Source organism: Strix aluco, chromosome 8 (genome assembly GCF_031877795.1).
Source record: "Strix aluco isolate bStrAlu1 chromosome 8, bStrAlu1.hap1, whole genome shotgun sequence".
NCBI lineage: Eukaryota > Metazoa > Chordata > Aves > Strigiformes > Strigidae > Strix > Strix aluco.
In genome coordinates this window covers 19,084,139-19,110,525 of record NC_133938.1, presented here as the reverse complement: position 1 = coordinate 19,110,525, position 26,387 = coordinate 19,084,139, and the positions used below count along the sequence as shown (strand labels likewise).

At 36.1% G+C, this 26,387-nt stretch overlaps 2 protein-coding genes across 6 annotated transcripts in view; one reads left to right on the top strand and one right to left on the bottom strand.

Annotated features, from left to right (window-relative positions):
* GLMN (glomulin, FKBP associated protein) overlaps positions 1-17,465 on the top strand; it is a 21,658-nt gene extending 4,193 nt beyond the window's left edge. For 4 of the 5 annotated variants that reach the window (XM_074832485.1, XM_074832486.1, XM_074832484.1 and 1 more), the window contains 15 exons: positions 503-611; positions 1,835-2,081; positions 2,517-2,616; positions 6,034-6,221; positions 6,700-6,753; positions 7,693-7,723; positions 8,081-8,170; positions 8,701-8,742; positions 8,826-8,899; positions 9,217-9,301; positions 10,903-11,012; positions 12,146-12,209; positions 14,636-14,759; positions 16,143-16,225; positions 16,357-17,465. In XM_074832485.1, coding sequence (XP_074688586.1) covers positions 503-611; positions 1,835-2,081; positions 2,517-2,616; positions 6,034-6,221; positions 6,700-6,753; positions 7,693-7,723; positions 8,081-8,170; positions 8,701-8,742; positions 8,826-8,899; positions 9,217-9,301; positions 10,903-11,012; positions 12,146-12,209; positions 14,636-14,759; positions 16,143-16,225; positions 16,357-16,464 — 1,509 coding nt within the window. In that variant the 3' untranslated portion in view covers positions 16,465-17,465. The remainder of the gene's footprint in view (positions 1-502; positions 612-1,834; positions 2,082-2,516; positions 2,617-6,033; positions 6,222-6,699; positions 6,754-7,692; positions 7,724-8,080; positions 8,171-8,700; positions 8,743-8,825; positions 8,900-9,216; positions 9,302-10,902; positions 11,013-12,145; positions 12,210-14,635; positions 14,760-16,142; positions 16,226-16,356) is intronic. The other variant, XM_074832488.1, reaches the window with a different exon arrangement.
* Positions 17,447-26,387, bottom strand: C8H1orf146 (chromosome 8 C1orf146 homolog). Its single transcript, XM_074832491.1, has 6 exons — positions 26,292-26,387; positions 25,130-25,255; positions 23,082-23,175; positions 21,793-21,961; positions 18,940-19,018; positions 17,447-17,581 (listed from the first exon to the last, which is right to left on the bottom strand). The coding sequence occupies exons 2-6, from the start codon at positions 25,196-25,198 to the stop codon at positions 17,462-17,464; spliced, it is 531 nt and encodes a 176-aa protein (XP_074688592.1). The 5' UTR covers positions 25,199-25,255; positions 26,292-26,387; the 3' UTR covers positions 17,447-17,461.

The window sequence follows — 26,387 nt, the reverse complement described above, 5'->3', positions numbered from 1 at the left end:
CTGCTGCAGAGCAGCCACAGCAATACTGCCTCGTGTCTACTGCAGGTACAATATGACAATGATTACCTGATGATCCTGATGGAGTAGTAGGGGAAAAACGTTTTAATCTATAGAAAACTGGTTCCCTTTCATTCATGTACTTAAAAGACAACTTGCAAACTCTATAGCTTGAGTTAAATTCACACTGAAGTTTTTCTTTTCTGTCTACTCCTAAGGATTACTTTGCTAAGGTACTGTGAGGTTTTTACGGACCGTAGAAATCAAGTGTAGTGTCATTACTTATATGTTTTCAGCTTATATGAAACTGTACACACTTATACACTGTACAGAAGATATTAATTGTAGAGAGGTACTCATTGTTTCATATTTGTTTTCTTGAAGGTTATCTTGGATGTTCAGATCTGCTTTCTTGACGTTCAGGAACTTCTGCATTGAAGTTTGCTTGTGATGAATTTTTTAGCTTATTGGTTATTAAAAAATATGCATTGTTTCTCTCTTGTAGCTATGCAATCCAAAGGAACTTTTTTTGGGTTTACTTGAGCAGATTGAGCAGACCTCTGCAGAGCAAGTGTGCCAAACTGTCATGTTACTGCTTCAGCCTTTGCAGACAGGTAGGATTCAGTTTCTCATGTGATTTCTGAATTAAATTATTTTATCATTTGTGTATCATAGTTTAGCCTTTGCTGGAATAGTTTCAGAATATGTCTGTCCTGACAGGCTTTACAGTCTATTACATTCTGCAAAATAACACAGGATATAACTTTCATGCTTATATTGGCCTGTTAGAAAAATATTTTAGATGGGACTAATAGCATCAGTTAAAAAAGCAATATTCAGCTATTTTTCGTCATTTACAAGAATGTGGTCCTGTGACAGTTACATTTAGAGGTGTAAACCGTTCATACTGTTGTTACAGATATAGAGAATTATATGGATTTGTGAAATTCTTCATTATTTAACTTTTAAAATGTAAAATTTCATATTTTCATAGTATAAAACTTTTATTTCAGATTGAAGCAAGTTGAAATATTTGATTGGTGAGGGGAAAGCATTCTTCTGACTTACATATAAAAACTAGACATATTGGTTTTGGATACCCACTAAGTAGGTAACAAGTAGTAGTTTCTGTTCTGATATGTGAGATGAAATCAAGTGTTGTGTATCAAATTTAAGTCTGATTGTAGCAGTCTCTGAGATGTATTATTGAATTATGTTAGAATTTAACAAGAGAAGCATTTTGGTAATCAGAAGTATGTGGTTTTTTGGATAGCCAATCTGCAGTTAGCCTGAGTGCTGTTTAAAGGGAAAACCACTTGTGCTGCTTCCTCAGTCTGGGAGCCCCTCGGTTGGCTCTGGTGTGGAGTATAGAACAGTTCTGAGCTGCTTCAGGTCGAGTCAGATCTCAGAAGGGTTGGGCCATTGTCTGTGGTTTTGCCAAGCACAGGAGTGAAGGAATAAATGAGTTTTCCAGGTCAGATAAATGAGTATTACTTCAGTTAGACTAGTTCTAGAAAGACACATTTTTTTTCAGTCCTCATCATGGTGCTACAGAGAAAGGAAGAATCTGTTGAAATGGATGACTGCTTTAATACTAGTCATTCTCAAATACATGGTCATCTTAACTACTGTATATTAAACTAGTGGACGATGTTTGGTCTTGCTGGATTTGCTCATGTGATTTCAGGTTATCAGTCCCTCTCCTTCTGGAAACTAAAGGCTTTTTTATGTTTTCTTGTTTTGCTTCACGTTTTCCTCAACTAAGTAAGCAATAACTTCATGTCTCAAAATGATCTCTTTTTTTTCCTTTTCCTTTTTTTTTTTTTCTTTCCCCCAGTGCTTTTGAAACTTCAGAACAAGAAGGCCTACTCAGTGGGTTTATCTTTGGCCATGATTATGAATCAGCTTACTCCTTTACCTGTACCTTATACAAAACAACAAATACAAGAAGATAAACTTGGTCTCTGTCAATGTTGTAATGCAGTGGTGGACTTTGCTAAACCTTTTGTGAATGAAGTTGTTAAAAACATGGAGAAGTCATCAGAATACAATGACATGGAGCTGAAAGAAGAATTATTAAAATTGTGAGCATTTTATGTCAGTGTAATATATTTTTATAGACTAGTGTTTTGTAATGCTGCCAACTTATGTTAACTAATGTGGTATTTCAAAAAAGAAAAAAACCTAAATATGCCTTACATATTTATGAAGTGAGAGAAGAAAAGTAAAAATATTTCTAAGTACAGGGAAATGGTAAAGAAATATTAGCCTCTGCTCTGAAGCTGATTTGGTATTCCTTTGCTTCTCAGATTTACAACAGTGAGGGTAATCATGTTCTGGAAGTGAAGTCTAAGGATGCTTCTACAGGAGGTGGTGGATTTTTTTTTTATTCTCCTTGGAATATCAGGAGTAGCAGCAGCTAGTATGAATAGAGACTTTATTCTTTGTCATCAGTGACACTATTATAGTCTGTATTTGTGACTGTATTGGTGATTTAGTTTCACCCCTTTTTATTTCAGCTGTATGAAAAGCCTGAAATACCCGTTATTGACAGCTCAGCTTGAACAAGTTGAAGGCATTGAAGAACACCCCTTTCGGCATTTTGCAATTGAAATTATAGTAAGTGAAGTCAAAATTAATTACAATGTTTGCAAAACCAGTGGTCTAGTTCAGAATTACCTATAATTTGTTTTAGAGCTCATTTTGCTTCCTTTATTAGTTAGTGGGATGACTTACTGGTCCTCATAAGATCATGCAGGTAGATAAAGGTCTAGAACAATTCTGGGTCCCATCTCTGGAAATTAAAAATCTTGCAGACACAGTTTTGCTCCTTGATAAACCAGTTTGAACTGCTCTCTGAATCAGCAGCTGCTACTTTGCTGTAACTGCTTCTTTTGCTTGGTGATGTATGAATTTATTAGAATATCTAAAGGATTGTCTTTGCTGCAGTATTACGTCAAGGTACAATCTACATATTACCTTTAATCCAAGTGTTGCAGAGAGAGAAATCTCTAATGTGCACAGTGCAGTGCCAGCTGACTTAGAGCATTGATGCCTGACTGCTGCTGATGCTATAGCTGGAAATTCAGTGGGAACGTGTCTGCTCCATGCTACCAATGCAGTTACTCTGGTTTTGAATGTTTTACATAGTAGCTGTGTTATATTAGAGCAAGATCGTTGTGGGTATAGATAATTTTATTTAAATTTGCAGCAAAACCGAGCCTTATAAGCAGATAGTCAGGTACAGTCTGTGCATATATTGGAACATACAATATGTGTATGTTTTCAGAAATAGGACTGGGTGTGATTAATAAAGTTATAGCAAGTAGAGCTGTGCTTTGCTAATGTTTTGAATGTGATAAAGAATATTTCCTCTCCTGCACATATCCAAATGTAGTGGTTTGACCCCAGCTGGCAGATAAGCCCCCACCCAGTCACTCAGGCCCCCCAGCGAAATGAGGAAGAGAATCTGAAGGCCAAAAGCAAGAAAAACTCAAGGGTTGAGAAAGAGACAATAAGTGAAGGAAAAAAACCCCCGAGTGATACAATGGCAGTCACTCACTACCTTCTACCGGCAGACTGATGCCTAGCCAGTCTCTGAACAGCCTGAAAAATACTACCCCCACTCCTGTTTGTTGCTGAGCATGATGTCATATGGTATCTCTTTGATCAATTTGGGTCAGCTGTCCCAGCTGTGTCTCCTCACAGCTTCTCACCCACCCTCTGCCTGCTTGCTGAGAGGCAGAGTGAGAAATAGAGAAGGCCTCGATGTTGTGCAAGCACTCTTCAGCAGTAACTGAAACACTGGTGTGTTATCAACACTTTTTTGGTCACAAATCTAATGCACAGCACCATTCAGGCTGTCACGAAGAAAATCTACTCCATGCCAGTCAGACCCAGTATGCCAAATTTAAAATATTTGTAAAGATCAGTTGTCTCTAATTTTCAAATGCATGGTTATACAATGATTTATGTTGGGCTGATGAAATGAAGGAACCTTCTTGACAGCCAGGTGCTGGATTATTTTATAACAGTTTATTCAGAAGCAGGCTGGTAAATCTTGTAATGAAGTATAAGAGTGGAAAATATTTTTGAAACTAAATGGAGTCTTCCCTCAGGATAGCCAATGGGCTGCTAATTGAGTTACATTGAATAGACAGTAACAGCTCATTTGTATCAAGATTATAGCTAGTGTCTTCAACACTTATAAAACAAACTGACCTTTTTAGAAGTATAGGAGAACTGATCATTAAATGACTATTAACTGGTTATTCATATTTACTGCTAACAAAAATACAATTCTGGTTTTGATAACTGGCCATGACAATATTTTTCTCTAAGTTGTTTTCTTAACTGTGGATACATTTGTTTCTCGTGTTAATGTTGACAGTATGAAAGAATAGTGAAGTTTGAGCTTTGGACTTCGTTCTACCTTGTTATCCCTGGTTAGAGGAGAAAAATTCACCAGTCAAATACAGAAAGACAGAAGTCAAAGAATGCCTGGAGGGCAATTGTAAGAGGGAAATGGAAGTTACAGAGAAGACAGAGTGGGGGTGAAGCTGGCTGAGGGTCTGAGGAGATCCAGCTGCCAGAGGAAGATGGCTGAAATGACTGTGAACTATGAACTAGGGAGTTAGATGGCTTTCTCTATGATATAGTGGAGTAGTTAGTCCTAGAAGAGCAGAAAGACTGGGTCAGGGTGTCATTTTGGGGCAGGGAATGGCACACGAAGACTTGATGAGTTTTCAAAAGGAAGACTTGGAGCCAGCTGGCATGAGGAAAGCACACATCAATATATATGTGCAAATGTGCATGCACGCAGAGTAAGTCTGAATGTTGCCATGTGATGCAACTCTGTTTCTTCAATTTGTGTTTAAAAATCTAAGCATTTTTGCACACGGAATTCAATATCCAAATGTTAAGATTGTAAAGTGAAGCACACTAAGCAGTTAGCAAAACTTTTGGTTGTTTTTCAACAACAATTAGGCTTTCTATCATGATCACATCCATTTTTTTCCACAGCATGTCTCAGCATAGGATGGACCTGCTGTGTGTATCAATTGGTGGTTGTGCAATGAAAGAGAATCTTGTCTCTGAGACCTGTACTTCCTTTATTGCAGGACTGTCAGGGTGTGCAGTGAAGGAGGCAGGGATTACCAGAAGATGATCTTACGGTTAAGATAGTTGAAGTGTACTCTGAAAAACTGACTTTTTATCCTACCTCTCCTGTTGGGCAGTCTGAAACCATGTTTTTTATGCTAATTATGAATTACCTTTTCTTCATTTTCTCAAGAAATTCACTTCTGCTGTTTGTGGAATTGGGTAATGAGAGCTGCAGCTAAGGTCAGTAAAGTCATGCTTTGACTACATGACATCTTGCATAATCCCAATTTTCCAAAACGTGAGATCCTGGATGTTCAGTTTGGACAACCCCAGAATAGTGAGTTAACCTCGATCTCGCTGTTTCTTCATAAAATGTACAATAGGAGTTTCACTCCCTCCTAATCCACATGAATGGGGGGCGGGGAGGGGAACCACACTAGTATTTGTGAAGTACTTGGGTGTCATTGTGTTGCGCACCACTGGAAAGAAAGGCCATACACAGTGTTTCTAACTTTAAAGCAGGGCTTGCCTTTAGCAGATAAACATTGTGTTGCATATTGATTAGTGAGCAGGAAACAAAATACTGAGTGTATTCTGTGATCTGAAAAACACAGAGGTTGTATGGCATAATGTGATCATCATCCATAGCATTGTCTACAAGAGAGCCAAACTAGGGTTTTGCAGGGTGACTTTATTTTGTCTTTTGCTAGCTTTTGAGTGCTTGACTTTGCTATCTTAGTAACATTCTTCTAACAGTAGTTATTTTTCCTGCAGGGTCTTTTTTGTGTATGTGTATATATCATAAATACTCACAAAATGTATGTATTAATTTATACTTATGCTATGTAAGAGAATTTACTGCAAATACAGTTAAAGCTTCAAAACTTAATTGGTATACAGGTCTTTTAAAGGCAATCTATCTTTCTTTTTTAGAACATTTTGTGGGATATAAGAGAATTGATACCATTAGTGTTTTCACATCGTAAGGGCAAAAGTCCACACTGGGAGAATCAGGAGTTTGCGGACATAGAGCGAAAGAATTCTGCAGATTCTTTGGCATGTCTGTCATATCTGATGTTTGTTCAGCATTTTGGTATTGACTGCTTTCCAATGGTATTTAGGTAAGAACTATTCTTCCTCACTTATCCTAAGTCTGTACTTTGAAGATTCTTTCTGAGCAGAAGAAAACTTTTTATTTGTGAATAGTTATGAATGAAAACTGTGTATTTCACTAGTATTTGTTTTATGTGAACCTTTATGCATTTATATTTTATGTAGTTTATATTATATACGTAAGAACATACTCCAGTCCTGCAGATTATTATGGTTAAATTTTAGATGAGCTGTCCTTTTAAAGAAACTGGTAGGATTAGTCACATGCTGAAAATTAACGTGTATTAAATTTTCAACTGAATATTTATAGACAGTTTCCATGTAAGAGCTACTAACAGCAATTTACTATTTTGTGTCTATTTAAAAATTATTAATTCTATATTTTTATAAATTTTCCAAAAAAGACTAATCCTGTGAAATAAATTAACTCTGTGCAAATGTATATGGCTTATGCAGTTTAATGTAAACCTAATTTTTCACTTTTAGCCCGTCATACCTTCTGCAATGCAATATGATGCATATTGAAGTGCTACTGAAAAGGTAGGATTTATGGTATTTGGAGTTGGAGATAGTGGGTGTGGTCTTTTATAGTAATTCATAGAATCAAATTTCGAATATACCAGATAAGTTCAGAGGAGGTTTTTAAACCTGAGAGTTAAAATGGCAAGTTCCACAAGAAGATGGCTTCTTTTACTAAGAATTATTAAAAGTTCTCTAAAACATTTATTTATTTATTGTTTTCAGCTTGTATTGTGATACAATTTTTAGAAACTTTATTCTCAAAATGCAAAATTAAGGTCTTTTAAACATATGCTGAATAATTAGAGTGTATATTTGTACTTCTGTAACAATTAGTTTGCTACTAGAGAAGACTATCGTGATAGTATTTATTTGAATGTATTCTGAGATGATACGCAATCTGATTAAAGGTTAGGCTTTCTGAAGGAAACCAGACTTTTCTATATATTGTGATTATTTCGCCTTCTGTAAGCAGCAATGTTGACCAAATAGTTTCTAGCACTGCTATAGAAGGGAAGTGTCTCATTATGACTGCTTACCATTTCCTGGTAAAATTTAAACAAAACTTCCTGATCAAAACTTCCGGTTTAGGATCTGCTGTGTTTTTCGTAGGCTTGCAGAACTATGCAAATGGAGTCATCTGGGAAAAGTTTCATTTTCCTTGTTAATCAGTGTTTTGATACCTGTGAGATATGAGATGCTGCTTTTGAGCATTTATAAATATTGAGGGCAAAAAATGTCATTTTTGACCCTGAAGAAAGGAATCTAATTTTCAACTTTTCATCAGCCAGTTTATTCTAAAAATCTTTGACAGGATTAATGAAGATATTATATTTAGAAAATACAATGGAAATTGTTGAGGGACAAGATCTTTTTGATCTCTGTTCTAGTATTCTGAAATATCAACAGTGTCTCTTTAATTAATGACTTAAATTTGATAATGTTTCCTTTGTTTTCTAGAACAGAAGAATCTATGTTATCTAAAGGACTTGTAAGTTTTTCTTTAATCAAATTTTCAATGTTAGAAAGTTTAATTTTTCCAATTTAATGGTAAAACTTCAGTTTCCCTTTCTAAGAAAGGTACAAATGATAGTTCAGATAATAGTTTCAGAAATATTTTGAGGCTTGATTTAGGTATTCCTTAGTCGTACAAACACTTATATTTATTGAACTTTATACACATGCATAAATGCTTAAATTGCCATTGTCACTTAAGCTCCTAGGAATTTAGGATATCTGAATGAGCATTTATAGTGAAGGCAGTTTTAGCCATGAAATGTTAGGCATATAGATTAATGTCTTACATATGTTCAAAATGTTGGCAGCTTTTTTTTTGTTCTTCCTGCAGGATCTGTTTGAGAGCTGTTTATTGAGAATGGAAGATAATAGCCTTCTCCATCAGTATTTAGAATTCAGAGATTTTATTAACGTACCTCAGGTAATAAGAAGCAATGTACAGAAGTCTTTAAAGTTTCATTATAAATAATATCTAGCTGTCTTCTAGGTGTTTGAGAGAGGACATACTACTGAACCTTTATACACTTGTGTCGTTAAATTGAAACCTTCAGTGTCTTGCTATACAGAATTGATTGTCTTTTTTACCTGCTACGGCATGAAGTTCCAGTGACAATTAAAATATATGTAGTGTATGTACAGGCCACTGAAGCAGGTGGGCACTGATCTTATCTGAAAGATGGTGCTTGCTTGTTTTTGCCTCTACCTTCCAAATATGCTGCTTGACTACATTCTTATTTGGACCCAACATTACAAGAGTAGTATTCTTATGTATCAGCCCTGGGATTTCAATCACTGAAGCTAATGTGAATTTCTCTGATGAGAATTTTCTCATAGGCATGGTTCTGTGGGCAGTGGGGTTTTGGTTTGTTTTGTGTTTTTAATGTCTTGAGTAGATTTTAGTCAGTGTGGTGTAATGTAATTAGAAATTATGTTTTCTTTGTCCATCTGCAGGATTTGGTGAAAGTTATGACCCTTTGTCCCATAGAGCATCTGGTATGTAATGTGACCTACAGAATCAGTTAAATGCTGAATTTATTTGATTAGAATTAATCTGATAACATCTTCTTTTTCTTTAGAGAAAAAAGAGTTTAAATATTTTGCAGTTGTTCATAGACAAGTTTGATGCAGAGGGAAAATACACATTATTCAGGTATGCATTCAAGTTTCTACAGTAATTGTGTAATATCAGCCTTATTGAAGCTTAATTGCATAGATACAATGGTTTCTGACAGAACTTCTATCTGGTAAACCACATTGATTTTACTATGTTAATTTTTGGATAAATAATGACTTTCAACTGTCTCACACAAAATCAGTTGTCTTATGTAAGCTAGTGTTTAAAGGTTACATAGTCATCTTGTTTTTCTGTGGTAAAACTCCCACTTAGTGAATAAAGCCATGTCATCTAAGTTCTGAGCTAATTATATAGGAGCTTTGAAGAGATAATATCTTTTTGTTTGTTTGAAGGTGTTTACTGAAGACAAGCAACCATGCTGGTGTGGAAGGATACATTATTAAAAATATAAAAGATCAGATTCACTTATCGTTAACGGTGAGGCTATTACCACTAAAAAACAAGTTGCCATCTCAAAATTCTATCAGTATTATGTTGAGAAAATGGGTACAGCTTAAGCTTTGAGTGATGCGTTAAAAAAATCCACTTTGAAAAGAAACCTAAGATTGGGAAATTACATAATTAAAAATGCTGATTTGGATTTTTTCTGTGTATGTATTTTTACATTATAATTTTACAATTGTATTTTTTAATTGCACAATCTTACTGTATTTTTCGAAGTTATTACTTTTTCTGTGCTTGAAAATACATGCTTCTTTCTTAAACAGGAACTACTCAGTATTTTGCTTTATCCTCACAGTTCCTCATTTCTTGAATATAATTCAAATGCTACAGTCCAGACAGAATTATTAATTTTTTTCTTGGTTTTTATGCTGACAGTCAGCATTATATTACGAGTGCTTCACAAACATTAAATTAATCCAAAAGGGTTGAGCTAGATCAAAGCAATTTAAATCTCATATTTTATAATCATTTATACCACGAAGTTGGAAAAATTAATTAAAAATAAATTATTTTTTTTTTTCTTTCTCTCTTACCCCCCATTTGTTTTTTTTCACCACTGCTTAGGGCCTTTTCCAAACCAAATTTAATTCTCAAGAATACTGCCTTTTGTCAAATAGGACAAGATAGTAAATTTATGCATATTTTATGCTAGCATAATTATGTTAGAAAGCAGTGAATTACTATTTATTAGATCATCGTCTGCCCTGTATATTGAATCAGCAGGGGTGAAGAAGATGATAATATGAAAACCATTCCAAAAGGGGCTTACACTAATATTGAATAGGTAAAAGTATATTCTGAAATTCCCTTACTAATGAATTTTTTGACTATGCAGCTTCAGAATTCTCTTAATACATTTCTTCCATGTAGAGATCCCTGGCTGTCAAAAAGACAAATAATTTAAAATTTTATCATATGAATTTAAATGTTCTAGGTTTGTTGCAAAGCATTCTGCTATAGATGGAATGATAACAATTTCTAGTTGCTATCCATTTATTTCATCTTAATTTTTGTGCCCAGCTAGTCTTAGTCTTTCCAGGTCCCTCGTCTGATCTGACTTAACAGACAGTCACCGTTCTTGTCTAATCTCAGTTTTCCTTCCAGTCCATTTCTGGGTTTAGAAATATGCAAAGAAAACTTAAAAACTCCTGATAATCTTTCAAAAAAAAGCCAACCCACATTGTGACACTACTATTATGAAATTAATAGAGTCTGGTAGATAGCCAATTGTTCCATACCTCAATATAAAAAAAAAAAAAAAAAAGCCTACTAAATTTTTCTAAGTTTATGTAAGCAAATAATAACTGTATTGATGGTGGTATGCTGAAGAGGTGGAGAATCTATTCTGAAGAAACTGAAAAGAACAGTTTGGCATGGGGAGACAAAGTAGGGAGGAAGTCTAGTCTGTATACTTCAATCACATCTAGTAATTACAAAATACTGCTTCTAGTGTTTGATTTTTTTTTTTTTCCTTTTTCTGTTTTCCCAAAATTATTGTTAAGTTTTTTAAGATTTAAGATACTTTTAAGATTTAAACTTTGCACTCAGCTAAACTTTTTATATTGTTTTTCCAGAAGGCATGTGACAACATTTGGTTTACAGGACATCACCTGATCTCCCTTCTAGATTTAGTGCTTTTGCTTCCAGAAGGTGCTGAGACAGATCTTCTGCAAAACTCAGATAGGTGAGTTGTAATTGCAGTTAGAGGCTTTTCTCCTTTTTTAATCATTTAAAAAGACATCAAACTACCTTACCACAATGGGAGGTATGCTGTCATGTAACTAATGAGGTGACAACCTCTATATATTTAAAATTTTTGGAACTGGAAACAGAAACGATCGCTTATTTCAACCATCCTTTCAACTTCTGCATAGAAGAATGTTCCAATGCTATTACATTGATTTTAGCACTAAAAAAGGAATTCCTCTTCCATTCCCTGGGAATATAAGGCCTCAGATGTCAAATTACAGAACTAATTGGTAAAACGTTATTTCTTCAGGAAAGTATGCTTTGTCAGCTTTCTGCAGAAGCAATTGGAGGAACAAAAGAAATGTGGTATGTTGTTTTACACGATACAGGGCAATAAGAATTATCAGATACAACTTATAGCACACAGTCTTTTGGAGGCTGTTTCAGAGACTGCTGCTGGGAATCCGGTACCTCATGAGTGGAAATACAGAGCCACCTGAACAGCGAATGCTTGCATTCAGTAATATAAAAATAACTGAAATGTCTCTGAAAATCTTGTGTATAGGACAAGTATTTTCCCATGTGATGAATAGAGGTTGGGGTTGTAAATCAGTAGGGTGATAGTGTCCAGACAGACACATAACTACTTAAAAAAACAGATGTATGATCTGTAATTGTACTGTTTCTCTGGAAAAAGCAGTAAATAGTTTCTGCTAAAAAGTACGGTAAAACAAAAGCAAAAAGCATATTTTTAAAAGCACTCCAAAGTAAACATTCAATACAGTAATAAAGACGACTGTCACACTAGGTTCAAATCGACTTCAGATCACCAGTGATGCATATTACAAATCCTGTAACAAGGTTCTGTCTTTTCAGAGGACTCTTCCCCTCACAATCACTAGCCTTCTCCCAATCTGCTGACAGTTTTAATTTTGCTTGCAGAGTGTCAACTGTTGTAACGTGGGCGCTACTGCATGCTGGTGCTCTAGACTAAGCTGTACTGCTCAACAGATGAGTGGTTGTGTTTTGTACAAATGGATATATTTAGGATGTCTGGCTAATGGACAATTTAAATTACTAATATAAATCTGCGCTTTAAATGATAACTAGTACACTTTTAATTCACAGGATTATGGCGTCACTAAATCTACTGAGATACTTAATCATTAAGGATTCTGAAAGTGATAATCAAGTAAGTACTAACTGATTTGAAAATGATTGATTAGCTGAGGGCTGAGAGTTGGATTCATGTGAACACTTACCCTTGATTCAAAAGCATGGTTTTTGCATTTTTCTTTGCAATGGTCAGTAATCCAGAAGTGATGCTTTTATTAACTATGTTAAGAGATACGTGGTGTTACTTTATTCTGATGAAATTTGACTGCATTCATACTTAACTGTTACTGTAAACAAGCTAATCCTTTTACTCTGCCTGATGAACTGTGGTCTGTGTCCATAATTTTAGAGTATGTCACCATAAAATCACATCTCTTATCAAGTATTCTGATGAGAAGAAAACACTTGTTACTCCTGCTTATTTATTCACTAGTATCCCTCAAGCCTCTGAGTGGCTTTCTCTACACTAATAATACAAACCTTTGCAGTTCAAGAGATCCATTTTATTCATCTTTGGGCAAAATACTTCTTGTGCAATGTGATAAAATTGTTAGTATTAAGATTTCTCAGAAAATATTTAATAACAGTATTTAAATAGTTTTTAGCTGTGCAAAACAGTATTCTATATTTACAGTAACTGTGCAGGTGCATGACAGGTACATGTTAAAAGCTTCTGTAGGTATTGGCATCAAACAAATTCTTGTCTGTAAGATCCATCTGCTGAAGTAACAAAAAAACCCCATTCTTGACTTGAATAAACAATGTCGTGGTCAGATGAGTATTCTAACCAGCAGATAAGTATCCTAAGGGGTTTTGTTGTTCTCCCCCAGTTTCTTGACTGACTTTATGATTTGGAGTAATGGATTTCAGCACATCATTTTCTGTTTTCTAAAATACAGAAAAAATTCAGATCTATTTTTAGAGCACTTTGAGGTCTATGAATACAAGTTCTATAAGTGCCGAATGATGTTATTAGTCTAAGTAGAATAATACAGGTTACGGTGATTACCAAAACTATAATGAAGATGAATAGCAAAAGTAGCTCTCAGTTGGTGCATTACTATTTATGTAATTAGTTAGCATTGATAGACTATATCTGTTTCTCAGATTTAAGGAGTGATTACTATTTAAATGCTCATTATGGTCCAGTTTCATGTAAATCCATAGCTTTGTAAGAAAAGAGAATTCCTCTTTTAGTTTTATTAAAAATTTTTATATAGTAGCACACAATTACTATAACAATGCTGTCTAGTACCTGGCGTAAAGAATGTCCCAACAGTTTGAGAAGAAAATAGCATCACCTCTTCTGAAGTTTTCCCTTACATTTAAGCCCTGCCAGTTCTTGACTGGTCCCTTCTTATAGTGCAAGTGGGGCGGAAAGAAAATGCCTCCTTTTATGTCAGTTCAGATGTTTTGATTGCTGTGTAACGAGCACTTTCATTAATCAAGTTTAAAAATCAGTATTTTTCTGGAACGTTGTTTTTTCATTTTTAGCCTCATTCTGGTGGAAATAATTACTGCTTTTCTTATATGACCAGTTAACTTTGTGTCATTGAACATTAAAATTTGGTGAATTTTCCACTGTAATCAACAATACCATTTAACATTGAAGTTCTTATTTTTATCATCCTTACTCTGCCCTTTGAGGATACTGCCTGAAGAAGGGAATTGTATAAATAGCTCCTATATCTAAAGACACAAAGACTGCTTTGTATTTGTTTCCTTCTACAGCAGTTTTGTAACTACAGGCTTATAAGGCACCAAGGCACAGAAGTTTTCCTCTTGTGCTGTGTAACCTTGAACAGCCTTGTTTTTGAGCATCTCTTCCTTCTATCTCTTGTTCCTGAGTGCCGTTATTGTAAACTTATTTCACCCATGCCAAACTGGGGACAAGTTCATGGTCACGTCAGCTACTGTGCCTAAGGATGGGGTAGTAGCATATCCAGTAACATTCCTACAATGGTTTTTTAAACTGAACATGATATAGGCAAGACCCTTATATATTTGAGGAGCATGACATTTATCAGAGCTTTCATTTGGCATTGCAATACAGTGTTAATTCAGGAACATGAATTTAAATGTTTGCCATTTTGCTGCTGAATTATCTTAGAGGAACCTACAACTGCTGTTCACTGACTGTAGAGATTCTAGCCTGAGAAAGTGGCTAGTACCCCCCTCCAACATATCAAGATCATTTCAGCTTTGCTTACAAGTTGAAAATGTGCGTTTCCATTGCTGTAGTTACCATAAGTTTGCCTCCCACCCTTTTATTTTTTTTGACTGCTTCACCAATTTTCAACAAATAATGTGAGAGAGAGGGAGAGGAGCTTAAATATCCATCATGATGCTATTCATGGTTAAATGCATAAGTATAAATTCTTTTTTCCTCCCAGCATAGAAGTGTACGTTATAAAGACTAGTCCAAAAACTTCTGCTCAAAACCCCAGCATTGCAATGCTTCATTAAACCTAATTTTTGACCTTCTCTGTTCTGTTTGAATAGACTGGTGTATGGACCACACTTGCCAAGATTGAGCAAAATTTTTTAAAACCACTGCACGTAGGACTCAATATGTCAAAAGCACACTATGAAGCAGAAATAAAGAATAAGAAAGAAAACAGAAGAGGTTAGTTGTTTTCTTTTTTTCTTAGCTTTGTTCATATTTAGAAACTTTGGAAGCAAAGAATTGGTGAGTGCTGTATACATCATGTTTTATTTAACTTTTGACACTATTCCAGATTTCAAATAATAGTTCAGTATTTGCTATATTTGATATTAATAATTTTCATAACTGGTCAGAAAAATCTGAACTTGTTTATCTCTTGTCACATTTGTAAACCTTATGCAACCTGATAGAAGTGTCACATGAAGACCTGCAAAGCTTGTTCTGCATTTATACTTTTGATTTTAAGGTTAGACAGGAGCATCTAAGGCTCTCTGAATATATAGCCCTTAGGTTTCATGCTAGGTGTGGGGAGGCTAACAAGAGAAGAAATAATTCACACAGCAAATAGGTGCTCTCTTAAAGCCTGAAGGACTACATTCTGGATTTTTTATTTTTTATTTTTAATCTGACACACAGAATCAGATTCTGCTCTTTGTTAAGTAGACACATTCCACAGGGCATAAGAGCTGTAGCTGCTTCAGGCGATCTCTTTGTATGTCAGATCCTCTGTTCCTTTGTGGTCTCCAGTATAATTAAGAGCCCAAGGAACTTGCTTCTGCTACCAAAAACATCGGTACAGCGCTTTGCCCCTAGTCATATCCTCTTCTGTGGCTGTAAACTGTATAAGTATGAGGCAGAGAAAGGGAATTTTTCTGAAGGCGACCTGTGGATATCTTTAAAATGAATCAGGAAGCTTTTTCTTTAAGTCCCTCTTACATTTCTCTAGCCTTTGACAAAGCATAAAGAGATCTGAGTTCAGGAGAGAACATTTAACTCGTAACAGTAAATGATTTAGTCTTTTTCCCCAATGTATAATCTCTGTAAGCATTACGTTGAATTTCAAATATGTGGTTTGAATGTGAGAGGTTTTCCCCTCAGTTTTCAGACTTGTCCTTGTAGTTTTGTGTGCTGCAAGTAAGCTGCCTGAAACAGAGAAGCCTGCAGGCTTTTCTTAATAAAATAAGTATTTCATGTCTGGATTCATTTAAGTCAAGCTAAAGAACCTCTTTACTATCTCTCTGGATGTGGAAATATTAAAAATGACCAGATTTTTTTTTCTTTCCTTTTAAAAGGAGCATTTTAGCCTCATAAAATTGGCTTGTGTTGCAGATATTACCTGTTCAGTAATGTAGTCATACGTTTTACAGAACGTGTAGATAGCATCCAGCCCAAACTGTCTTCCTCTTAATGTTCAGCACCTTCTGTCTTGTGTTTGGTCAATCCCTAGGTTTGTGGTTTTTAACAATTACTGTCTAGAAATGCTACTATATTAAATATTCTTTTCATTCTAAAAGTTACGGGAATTGGCAGCCTGATCTCTGGTTGTTTTTTTTTTCTCTACAGAGGCACACAGTTCTAACACAGTTTGTTCTGTAACTGTTAGTGGGGAAAAGATGCCTGCCATGACTACTGAAATGCAGCTTCAGGTGAGTTTGCATTTCCTTCGAACTTATTCAGAAGTATTGAAATTTAGTTTCAATCTGGAGACAAATGTATCTGTACAGTGGGTAAAGAAAATAAAATTTTTCTAATAAAAGTTAATCTCTTGTCATTTCAGGTTTTACACTCGGCTCTCTTCACATTTGATTTAATAGAAAGTGTTCTAGCTCGAGTAGAAGAACTCATTGAAGTGAAAATAAAAGCTGTAATGGATGAAAACAGTTAGGTCAGCTGAAGTATTTGAAATAACATACTTCTTACCAGATCATTTTGACTATGAGACTTTAGCTGAAAAGGAGGCTACCAATCTTTAAAGAAGAGTGATTTAGAGTGGCCTCTAGAATTGCAAATGCTGCTCTTCATAAGTCTTGTTGTTGTTCTTATTTTCTTTTGCTATTGTTCTATGCAATTCAGAGATGTCGTATTTACAAAAGTACTTCTCTTCTGAATTTGATGCTTTTTCTTAAGTTTAGAAACTAAAAACAAGGGGGGTTTTTTTGTTCTTACGCTGTGGCAAGGAGGTATGGTTGTGCATTTATTTTTCTGTTAATTTTCAAAATTTGTTAGATGATAGTTGCTGACTGGTGTTGTGAATTACAAAGATTTTTATAAAGTGACTGGAAAACCATTAATTAAAAATCACTGTTTAAGCACAAGGTATTTTTATTAACCCTTTTTAATGTTGACAAACAAGCTTCTGTATTTACAAACAGGACTGTAAGCTATAGATAAATAACAGTAGAAACAGTATGGCAAAGGAAACCAGGTTTAAAGAAAAACACATCAACTTTGAGCCAAATAAGATGTCAAGGCTTAGTAACACAACAGATAACACTCGTGTTTTAAAAACACACTGTATAAGATTTCATACATGGACCTGTTTATGCATGGGAAACCTGTATTTTGGAATTGTTTATCATCCTTATCTTTAAGGATAAAGTTTTCCTTTGGGAAATTATTATACACAGATGAGCTCATAAGTTCAGAATCAAGTTAAAAATAAGGATGGCTTTTCTGTAGTGCAGTTTAACCACTTTTTTTCTTAGAATGCAGATTTGGTATAATATATGTTATTTTTCACTGTATAGTTATTTAATATAAATTTTCATTCCAAATGCATAAGCTGTATATAGTCTTTTGAAATGTAACTATATATTTAAGAACATTCTATATTTTGTTTAAAATGTAGCCGCTATTTATGAATAAAAACCCCAAATACTAAATTAATTACAATGCAACTGGTACTCCTGAAGCATCTTCCAAACTGGACTGTTTTCTATTATTTGGGCTTTTGTCATTGCCATTTTGTAACGAATATCATCTGCTCGTGGCTTGGAAGTTATCTTAGAGGAAAGAACAATATTGTGAGTAGGACACAGTAACTCTTAAGTAACAGAATATTCAACATCTTATTTTTCAAATAGTACAAATGTGAAATGATTCAGCAGTAAAATCTGAATCATGTTCTCTGAAGTAGATATTCAGGAATGATGTACACAGAGGTGATCTGATGTATCCCTTTAGGTGCAAGACCAGTCGTAAAATAACCAGTCCTGTCAGCATGGCATCTGAATATCTGGATTGTATTTCAACAGGAGTTGGGTCTGGTAGCTTGGGATTAGTTGGATGGTATTGCTCCCTTAGCCAGGTCTGTTAACCTGGGGCAAAAAAAGTTCATCTCGTAGGCTCTATACCAGTTAGGGATTCTCTGGCAAAAGATGAGCTCATTAAACTGGCTTTGTACTGCATCAGTAAGAAATAACGTAATGGCAACCAACAGACTTGTGTACACTAGCATCACTTCTTAGGGGGCTCTCCTGCTCAAGTTTGGTGTAAACATTCTGAACAAGTAGAAAAGCAAATTCAAGTTTATAGGATCAGCAGTAATCTTAAAAGCTTTTAGGTTAATGCTGTGTTAAGAGACTGGGCCAGACATCAGTAGATTCCATAAAAAATTTAAGTACAACGTTCAGCATTGTAATAAGTATTTAACAACTTTTGCCATATAAGTGAGATGTAGCTTACACACTTTTAAAATTATGAATACTGCAAATAGGTTAATGGTAATTATTTTGAGATGCTTGCTTCAGGAAAGGATAAAATGTAAATTCGTATTTGACTCCTAACATGTCATTCAACTTGCTCTTTTTATTTTTGGTACATGAGATGCTAGTACTGTTATAGTTAGTATCTAAGTTAGAATTTTAATGGAAAAATGTTCTTTAAAGAGGCTCAGTAAATAGATTTAATTAATAATGTGTTGATGCATACAGGGTATGTTGCAGATACACAGATAAATTACACTCATTAAGCTGCAGAAATAATATACTAGTATGTGCATCATTAAAAATCCACAAGTGACTGAAGTTTTCAGATTGGCATTTTTACTTTGTCATTACATATTTAGATTCTGTGCTGGTTCTGCACTAGTAAATGAAGACAAGACATCCTAATTTAACAGTGGTAAATCAGCCGAATTCGCTTTTAAATATCTAATCTCTCTTCATAGCTTTTAAAGTTACCTTTAACTGTAGTTCAAAGCATCAGAGTAACAGTCCTACCTCAATATATGACATGCACTGTGGTCAATATGACCCAGAAAGTTCCATTATGGAAAAATAAATATTTTATAGTTCTTGGCTTACCCTGGCTGATATGCTCTGAAGAATGAATATTTTTAAGTATATGCAACCAGACTTACCTTAGCTATAGTTAGCATTAACTTAACGGTTTCAGCAGTATTATGAACTGGTATTATACGTAAATTACTGCCCAGGAATCTGCATATCAAAATAAATTAAGGTTAAGGTTACTTTTAGAATGCACATTTCATTTGTTATGCCATAAAACTCAAAAAGCATTCTCACATGATGTAAACAACTTCTTACTGTGCCTTCAACACACATACAGAGATGATTGCTTTTATCTTTAACAGCAACTGGAGTGTTTATGCTGTTTGTATAGCCATCTGTCCCATTTCTGTACCACGTGTTCGGGTGGGATTTGGAAGGGCTCATTTCTTTTTCTAGGGCTCTCTGACAATCAGTCAACACTTAAGCATGTGTACGTTCAGAGAGAACTAAACCCTCTTCTGCTATACTGTTGAAGACTGTCCATTCTCAGTGCCAGTAAAAAAATGTTTGGGGGTTTTAAGGCTTTGAAAGAACACAGGAAATACCTAAAAACACTGTGTTAAAAATACTTTAGAATTTGAACTAAATCTTTGTAGTGTTCTATCTAAATATAGCAATCTGTACGTCAGATGCAGTTAAGATAATAGGATAATTCTGCTAAGAATTTCATGCAAAGACTTGTTCATTCAAATAATTTAACCTAAAATTATTTCTCTTTCTATAAATAGTATTATTGATGTGCATTCATTCTTGAGAATGTAATCTGAAGATTTAAAATACTCGCATCAGTTATCATTCAGTGCAGTCATGGAAGACAGATTAAAGCTTAGGCAAGCACAGAGCCTCTCCTTAAGACTTGTTATTTTAAGTGTGTTGTAACAATGACAACAAAGTTAGCATTGCTCCATTTTTTGTTGTAGAGCTACAATGTGATAGGGACTTAACAACAGACAATGAGGGATTTTAAATAATCAAAAATTTAATCCAAACAAAGTGCCCAGCTGCTCCATTGTATACTCCCCTGTGGCCTCCCTGGGTGACTACCACCTGTTCTTCCCCTCGGTCTGTTTGATGACTTGGACTCATTCACAGTAAGACCCATGCTGGTTAGATACCTGATCTGAACTTGGTTGCCTGCCCTTCTTTCTTAGCAAAAATAAATGTTCTAGGCAGCGTTCTTCCTTAAGAGTAGGTACTCAGGCCCCTGTTGAGTTTTGCTAAAACCTGATGCAGAAACTGTGGTTCGATTCGCATTTAGGGATTAAGGAAATAAACAGATGCAATTTTGCTAATACTAGCAGTGGGCTAAGCAAAGCATGAATGAATGAAGTGCAACAAAGGAACAATTACATGTTACTTACCTAGATTCAAAAAAATCCATTTCTATCACTAGTTTTGCTTCCAAACTACAGCAGGTCTAAATTTAGTTTGTATTTATTAATTTGATCAATGGCCATTAGAACACAGGGCTGATCTTTGCTCCAAGGTGTTTAAAAATTAACGTACAGATTTACTGTGGATATTAGTGGAATGCTTATTTGAGCTGGGATGATAAAGATGGCTTTTCTTCTGCTTCCTCCATGATACACCCAACCCTACATAAAGTGTTCATGTTGTTGAACAACAATTCTATAATGTTGTTAATAAAGAAAGAAATCCTTCCCCAGTGGTAACAAAACCATAGAAGAGCAGAAAGAAACAGTAATACAGGAAGGCCTGAAAATACCTGGGGACTTTGTTTCTTAACAAATCCAACAGATGACTTGTTTGAGAGAATATGGCACAAGTTTCAACCCCACCAATGCAAAAGCTCAGTGATTTACATACAACAGCAGAACTCCAAGCTGTCAGGTAGTAAAAAAGCACATGCATCTAAAATATAACTGTGCCTTGTCAACATCAATTTGGTATGGCCTGCAATGGCAAAACTATTATTTTTATTTTAATAAAACTACTGACGCTAAATGGAATACAGTTCCAAAACATCACATTTGTTAGTCATCAACATATGCACAAAAGCTGTTGTACATAACCACAAAGTAGATTAAGAATTAGCACTGCCATCAGCTGAATAACATGTTCTTGCTGAATGGTTGCAGAGCTTTTAAAACCTCTCATGAAAATTTATGGAATTTTTACAAATGGGTAATAGATTCCCTACATTTCATCCCATACACTCTGCTACTCATCAGCATTTGGCAGCGTGCCCAGGATTTAACGAAACTGCTGCTGGTTTCAAGGAGGTAAAGATCAAAGACTCCATTAGAATAGTCACTTCTCTGACACCAAGAGGGAAAACCAACTGCAGTTAGGACGACTGTACCTTCCAGAAAATAGTTCTGGCTACAAGTACGGGGTGCAATCTGATCACTGTTGTCAGCAGGTATGTACTGAAGCATGCAGATTTTCAGGCTTCATTAGAAATCACAGATAAGGGTTCAAAACCCACCAGTTTTAATGTCCAGTATTACACTTTTGGTGTAAAATAACATTATTTCAGTTGTTCTAGCTCTGTATAATAGACACTGTTCCAGGAAAACAGATTTTAAAAGCTGGTGAACAATCTGTGCTTTATAACAAGCCTTTTCTCATGAAGGAAATTTGCCTGTTCTGTTTTGGAAGTGACTATGAAAAGATGCTGACAGAGCTAATAATATTGCCTAATTTTCCAGTTCATGGGATGTTATTTGCTATGTTTTGAGGAATGTCTTGTTTTGTTACCTATGACAGGTCAGACTGATTCACTTCGTATTCTTTTCATTTGCCATTAATAAACATATGCTTTAAATAATTTTCCCATGCATTAGCAAAATAAAATTCATATTCCTGAAAATAATTCCTAAAAAAATGTTCCTGAATCTAGGACTGCTACTTCATTTCTTCCTAGCAATAAAAACTTTGGTTTGATGATGAAATCATACCTTCTCTGAATCCTAAACATGACATTCCATTCTTCTGGTCCATGAAGAGCAGCTGACAAAACCAAAAAACTGTTCCGATGAATGTTTATGAACTTCTGAATTCTTTCAGAAAACTGTTCTTCTCCTGTCATAAGCAAGTCTTGAGTGTCTGACAGTAAAAATGCAATACCTATTGAAGAAACGGATGTAAATGTACATGCCATGGCAGTAATGTGATTAAGTTCTCACCAAAAACCAGGCAGCAGAATTCTTATTCAACCATTAGTTTAAAAGGTGATGGAACAAAACACAGGAATGAATTTATATATCTTGACAGTGAAATGCAATCATGAGATTTAGCCAGCAATGATTAGTAATTTTAAGATAAAACTACAAATAACTCAGACATTTTCTACCATAACATCAAAAAAACCCCAACTGTTCAATCCACTCAAAGTACAGACATCTGAATGCCTTTGAAAGCACACGCTTCAGGAATAAGCAATTGCTATAATGGAATGAATTTAGGGCAAATACAAAGACTGACTGAAGAGCTCCACAAGTCCTGTTTCTAAATGACATAAACACATCTGTAACATCTTAAAAGTTAGCTAAACTGTCTACCATGAGAAATGAAATTATAAACCTGTCAACTAAGTTATTCTGAAAGGGAAAGTTAAGGCGGCTGAAGTTTAGAAGGCTTAACAATCGAGGATGCAAAAGACTAGGCCAATGTGTGCCTTGTTAGTCCTTATAGTTCAGGAAAACTTCAGATAAAGGGTCTTGCCTACCTGTCTAGAGCATCTTCTGCTCTAAAAAAGGAAGGATAGATATTTCATGTTTGTAGTTTCAGTGATTTTGTAATCAAACCTGCCCAAAAAATCCTTTCCCTAACTCCTCTGCTACCACCAGGTCTGCAAATTCAACCTGGAAGATGAAAGCCAAGAGTCTCTTGTGTTTACAGCCATGAATACTAAAGATCTTGATGGCTGTCTTACATGTTAGTGGCACTCAACGTGTTTGCTCAGTTATAACAAGAATTTACGGAACCATTCAACTGATAACCACCAAATCTAATGTAGCTGTTCTACAATACGCCCCAAAAAAGTAAAAAACAATGAAAATGTTTCATCCCCAAAGTTCTCTGCTCCATCCTCCGATTTACATGCAATCACAGCACAGCTCCTTCCACTACTGCACGACATTCCAACAAGGCAGCTTTAATTCAGTTCAGTAGCCTACAACAGGGCCTGACCTTGTACCTCATCAGAGTTCATGAGTTTAAAAGCATGAACTTCAAAGTACCGTACCAGAAAGAGAAAAAATCACGGATCCAATTTCCACTGAATCTGAATATCGAAGTCGGTGTTGCTGCCTCCGTAGAATTGCAGAAATTTCATGATTCTAAATAAATTTTAAAAGGTTATTTATAAAATATGTTTTCAGCCAACATATTAGAAATATTCTTAAAGCATTGTCTGAACCATTACAGATAGAACTTTGGCCTCATTGTTTAAAAAATATTTTTTATTCCACTTGCAATAAAAAATAGTAAAAAGTTAATTAAACTTTTTCAGGTAATGAGATTCTGAAATATTTGCCTTGGAAGTTATCAAACATTGAATGACAATTTTGTATGCATACACTCAGTTTGCCTCAGGAAACTCCTGCATAATACATAAAGATGCTCAAACATTTTACAGTCTATTTTTGTAAGATGTGCTAAAGGAGGATTTGCAGAAGTGAGGAACATACAGTAGTGTGTTTCTATGACTCCAGTTAATTAGACTGCATTATTTTCACAGATGTCAGCATTTCATCTGGAAGATAGTTCAGAAAATCTGTATGGAACATGATTTTCTTTAAAGCTTTTTAACAGAATGCAATCCACTCAGGGAAACTAGAACATTGCACTATGCAACATAATCATCTACAGAATGGAATGGGTTTGGGTGTAATTTTCAGCCTGCAAAAAGCATTTCTGCAGTATGTTCTACAGAAGCTGCTCAAACACACACATTTTAAAGATTAAATCATTGAATCTTTTCTAGCTAATAACACGTTCTTTAACGTACCCTTTTAAAACATAGCCAACCTGCCTATATAGGGAAGTGTCCTGATTTAGTGGAAGAGTGCAAAATAAAGTCAGGATAGCAAGTGAACCCTGAAGGAGACAGTAACCAGAAATGTTATGCTTTTGATTGGTCTGGAAAGGGAACATTCAATGACAGCTGCTTATGAGGTATAACTACAATTTTGGAAAAATTCTGCTTCAAAGCCACTGCTGACAGTGAATTATTTAATGCACAAATACAGATAACAGCTATAAGAAAAGGATAGCTGCACAGGGAAGAGAGAAATCTCATAACCAAAATGGATACAAAGCACTACCTTTGTAAAAGAAAAACCATCTTAGATTTGTATTCAGCTATTTACGTATCTTTGCTCACTGGGAGTCCTTACTAACAGCAGTAGTTTTGAGTAGAGCTGGGGCCCTTATTAACAGGAGCGAGTTATACTGGTATAGCCGATGAGATGACTGCCCTTCGATACCTCTTACCATATTATGGATTAAGTTGCTCTTGAAGCAGTTCCCCAACTGGAACAGTTTACAGGCTGTCATTTCAAGACAAGCAAGCAAATAAGAACAGGCTTTAAACTGAGGTGACTGAGGAATTACTTCAACACCATTCACCCATTTACACAGCAGAAATGGGGTGATAACCTTGTCAGCCAAACTAGTATAAGATATCCTTGCTTATGAATCAAAGCCCTTCTGCCTCTAAATTCTCTCCAGCTGGCATGAAATTGGCCTCAGCTGCAGAAACTAATTACCAGCTCCTTGACATACCCTTTCACTTTACTGGGGAACACAGTCCAGGCTTCTGATATTAACAGATCTAAATCTAAATCAGTATCTGTAAGACTCACTGTTTTAAACTGAGTTGCACACTTATTGAGCAATGTTGATAGTGGGTAGTAGAAAATAAAGTGTTTAGGGAGAAATTCAGAAAATGAAAAACATTTCTGATGGATTTATTTATAGTGCTAATTGAAAGCAGCATCAGTGCAGTGTGAAAATGATGAGTCAGGAGGACAATCCTAAAGCAGTGTAACTCAGAATAGCAGGTGGCAAGAATACTAAATAGATACAGAAGTAGCTAGGAGAAAAACCACACACACACATAAAGAACTGGTACTATAGTAGGAGCAACTTCAGACTAATATCACTGTTTTATCCTCAAAAAGCTATATTCATTGACACTGCATAAAATATTTCCACATATAGAATATAGGAAATGCTTCTTTCAGCATTTCTTAGTGAGTGAGATGCTGCTCTTGACAAGTGGTATTGTACCTGCAGAGCTGTACTCATAATAACTGTTGTTATCCATCTTGACTGTTCCTGCCCACCACTTTCTGTCATTTTTTCCAAGGGTTTAATGGCTTTGCAGTGAAATCTCTGGTGCCACCTTCTGAAAAGCTTGGAAAAAGAAAAATGACAAACATTACCTGCCAGTTAGAGAGGTGAAATATTTAAGGCACACAGATCCATTAAAGATGTGATTAAAAACCAGGGCACTACCTAATTCTTCAAAATGTATACAGTTGCCTACTACCATTGAACTAATTTAAGATGGCAGTTAGATACCTAAATGACTTTAAAGAATCTGCATCTGAGAGGGCTTAACATCTCCAAGGCATAACAGGGAGAGCAACATAATCACAGAATCACAGAATTGTCTAGGTTGGAAAAGACTTTGAAGATCATCCATGAATGACCATAATGAATAAAGGACTTCAGAAAAACATTCCTAAAAGCACTTAAAACGACTAAGGAACATTTGCCCTATTTTCAAGGGGCACGTTTGTCACTGTGCACCTTCTACATTAAGATACTTTTGGGAAGACTGCCCTGGGCCTCCTGCCCAGCCTGGAGCAGCCCACTATGCCGCAGGCTTGAGCACTAGCTCTTTTTCATGTACGTTTGCCTTTCACTCTTCTGAAAATATTCCTGGTATCTTGGCAGGCGCTTCTAGTGCAGTAAGGCTCATGTGGTGCAGCTGGGGACACTCACTGAGGCATCCAGGAGGGCGGGCCGGGCCGCACGCCCCTGAGGCGCCCGCCTGGGGCGCGGTGGCACCGCGAGCCGCGCGGGGGGGCGGGGGGAGGGAGCGCTGGTTTCCGCGACACCTCTGTGCCAGCTGGTTCCCAATACAAGTTGTAACCGGGCCTCTCCCCGTTTTAGAAACCCCCGTGGCCCGCGGGGCTGCCTGGAAGGCAGCGGGAGCGCCGGCGGCGGGCAGGACCCGGTGCCTCGCGGCTGGGCACCGAGCAGGTAAGCCCTCGGCAGGGCCGCGGCGGGGCCCAGACTCCTTCCCGCAGCCCTCAGGAGGAACCAAGGTTGCCCCTTAGCGGGGACGGGCGGCAGCTGAAACCAACCTTGCCTCACAGGTCTGAGAGGTTACGAGATGGCAAACAGCAGCTCCCAACACCCAAATGAAGTGCCCGTAACTTACTGCTCGGAAAGGAACTCAGGCCTTGGTGGCCTGAGGAAGCACCGAAGCCGGTTCCCGCCTTTTCTCCGTCCCGCTCGACTCGTGAGTGCCGGCCTC

Excerpts from the sequence above, each read along its gene's own strand:
- C8H1orf146 (XM_074832491.1), bottom strand. The coding sequence starts at position 25,198 with ATGACAGAAAGTGGTGGGCAGGAACAGTCAAGATGGATAACAACAGTT. Across the intron at positions 21,962-23,081 it reads CGTGATTTTTTCTCTTTCTG|GTATTGCATTTTTACTGTCA; the intron begins GTACGGTACTTT and ends TTTCTTCAATAG. Across the intron at positions 17,582-18,939 it reads TAATGCTAACTATAGCTAAG|ATAACTTCCAAGCCACGAGC; the intron begins GTAAGTCTGGTT and ends CTTTCCTCTAAG.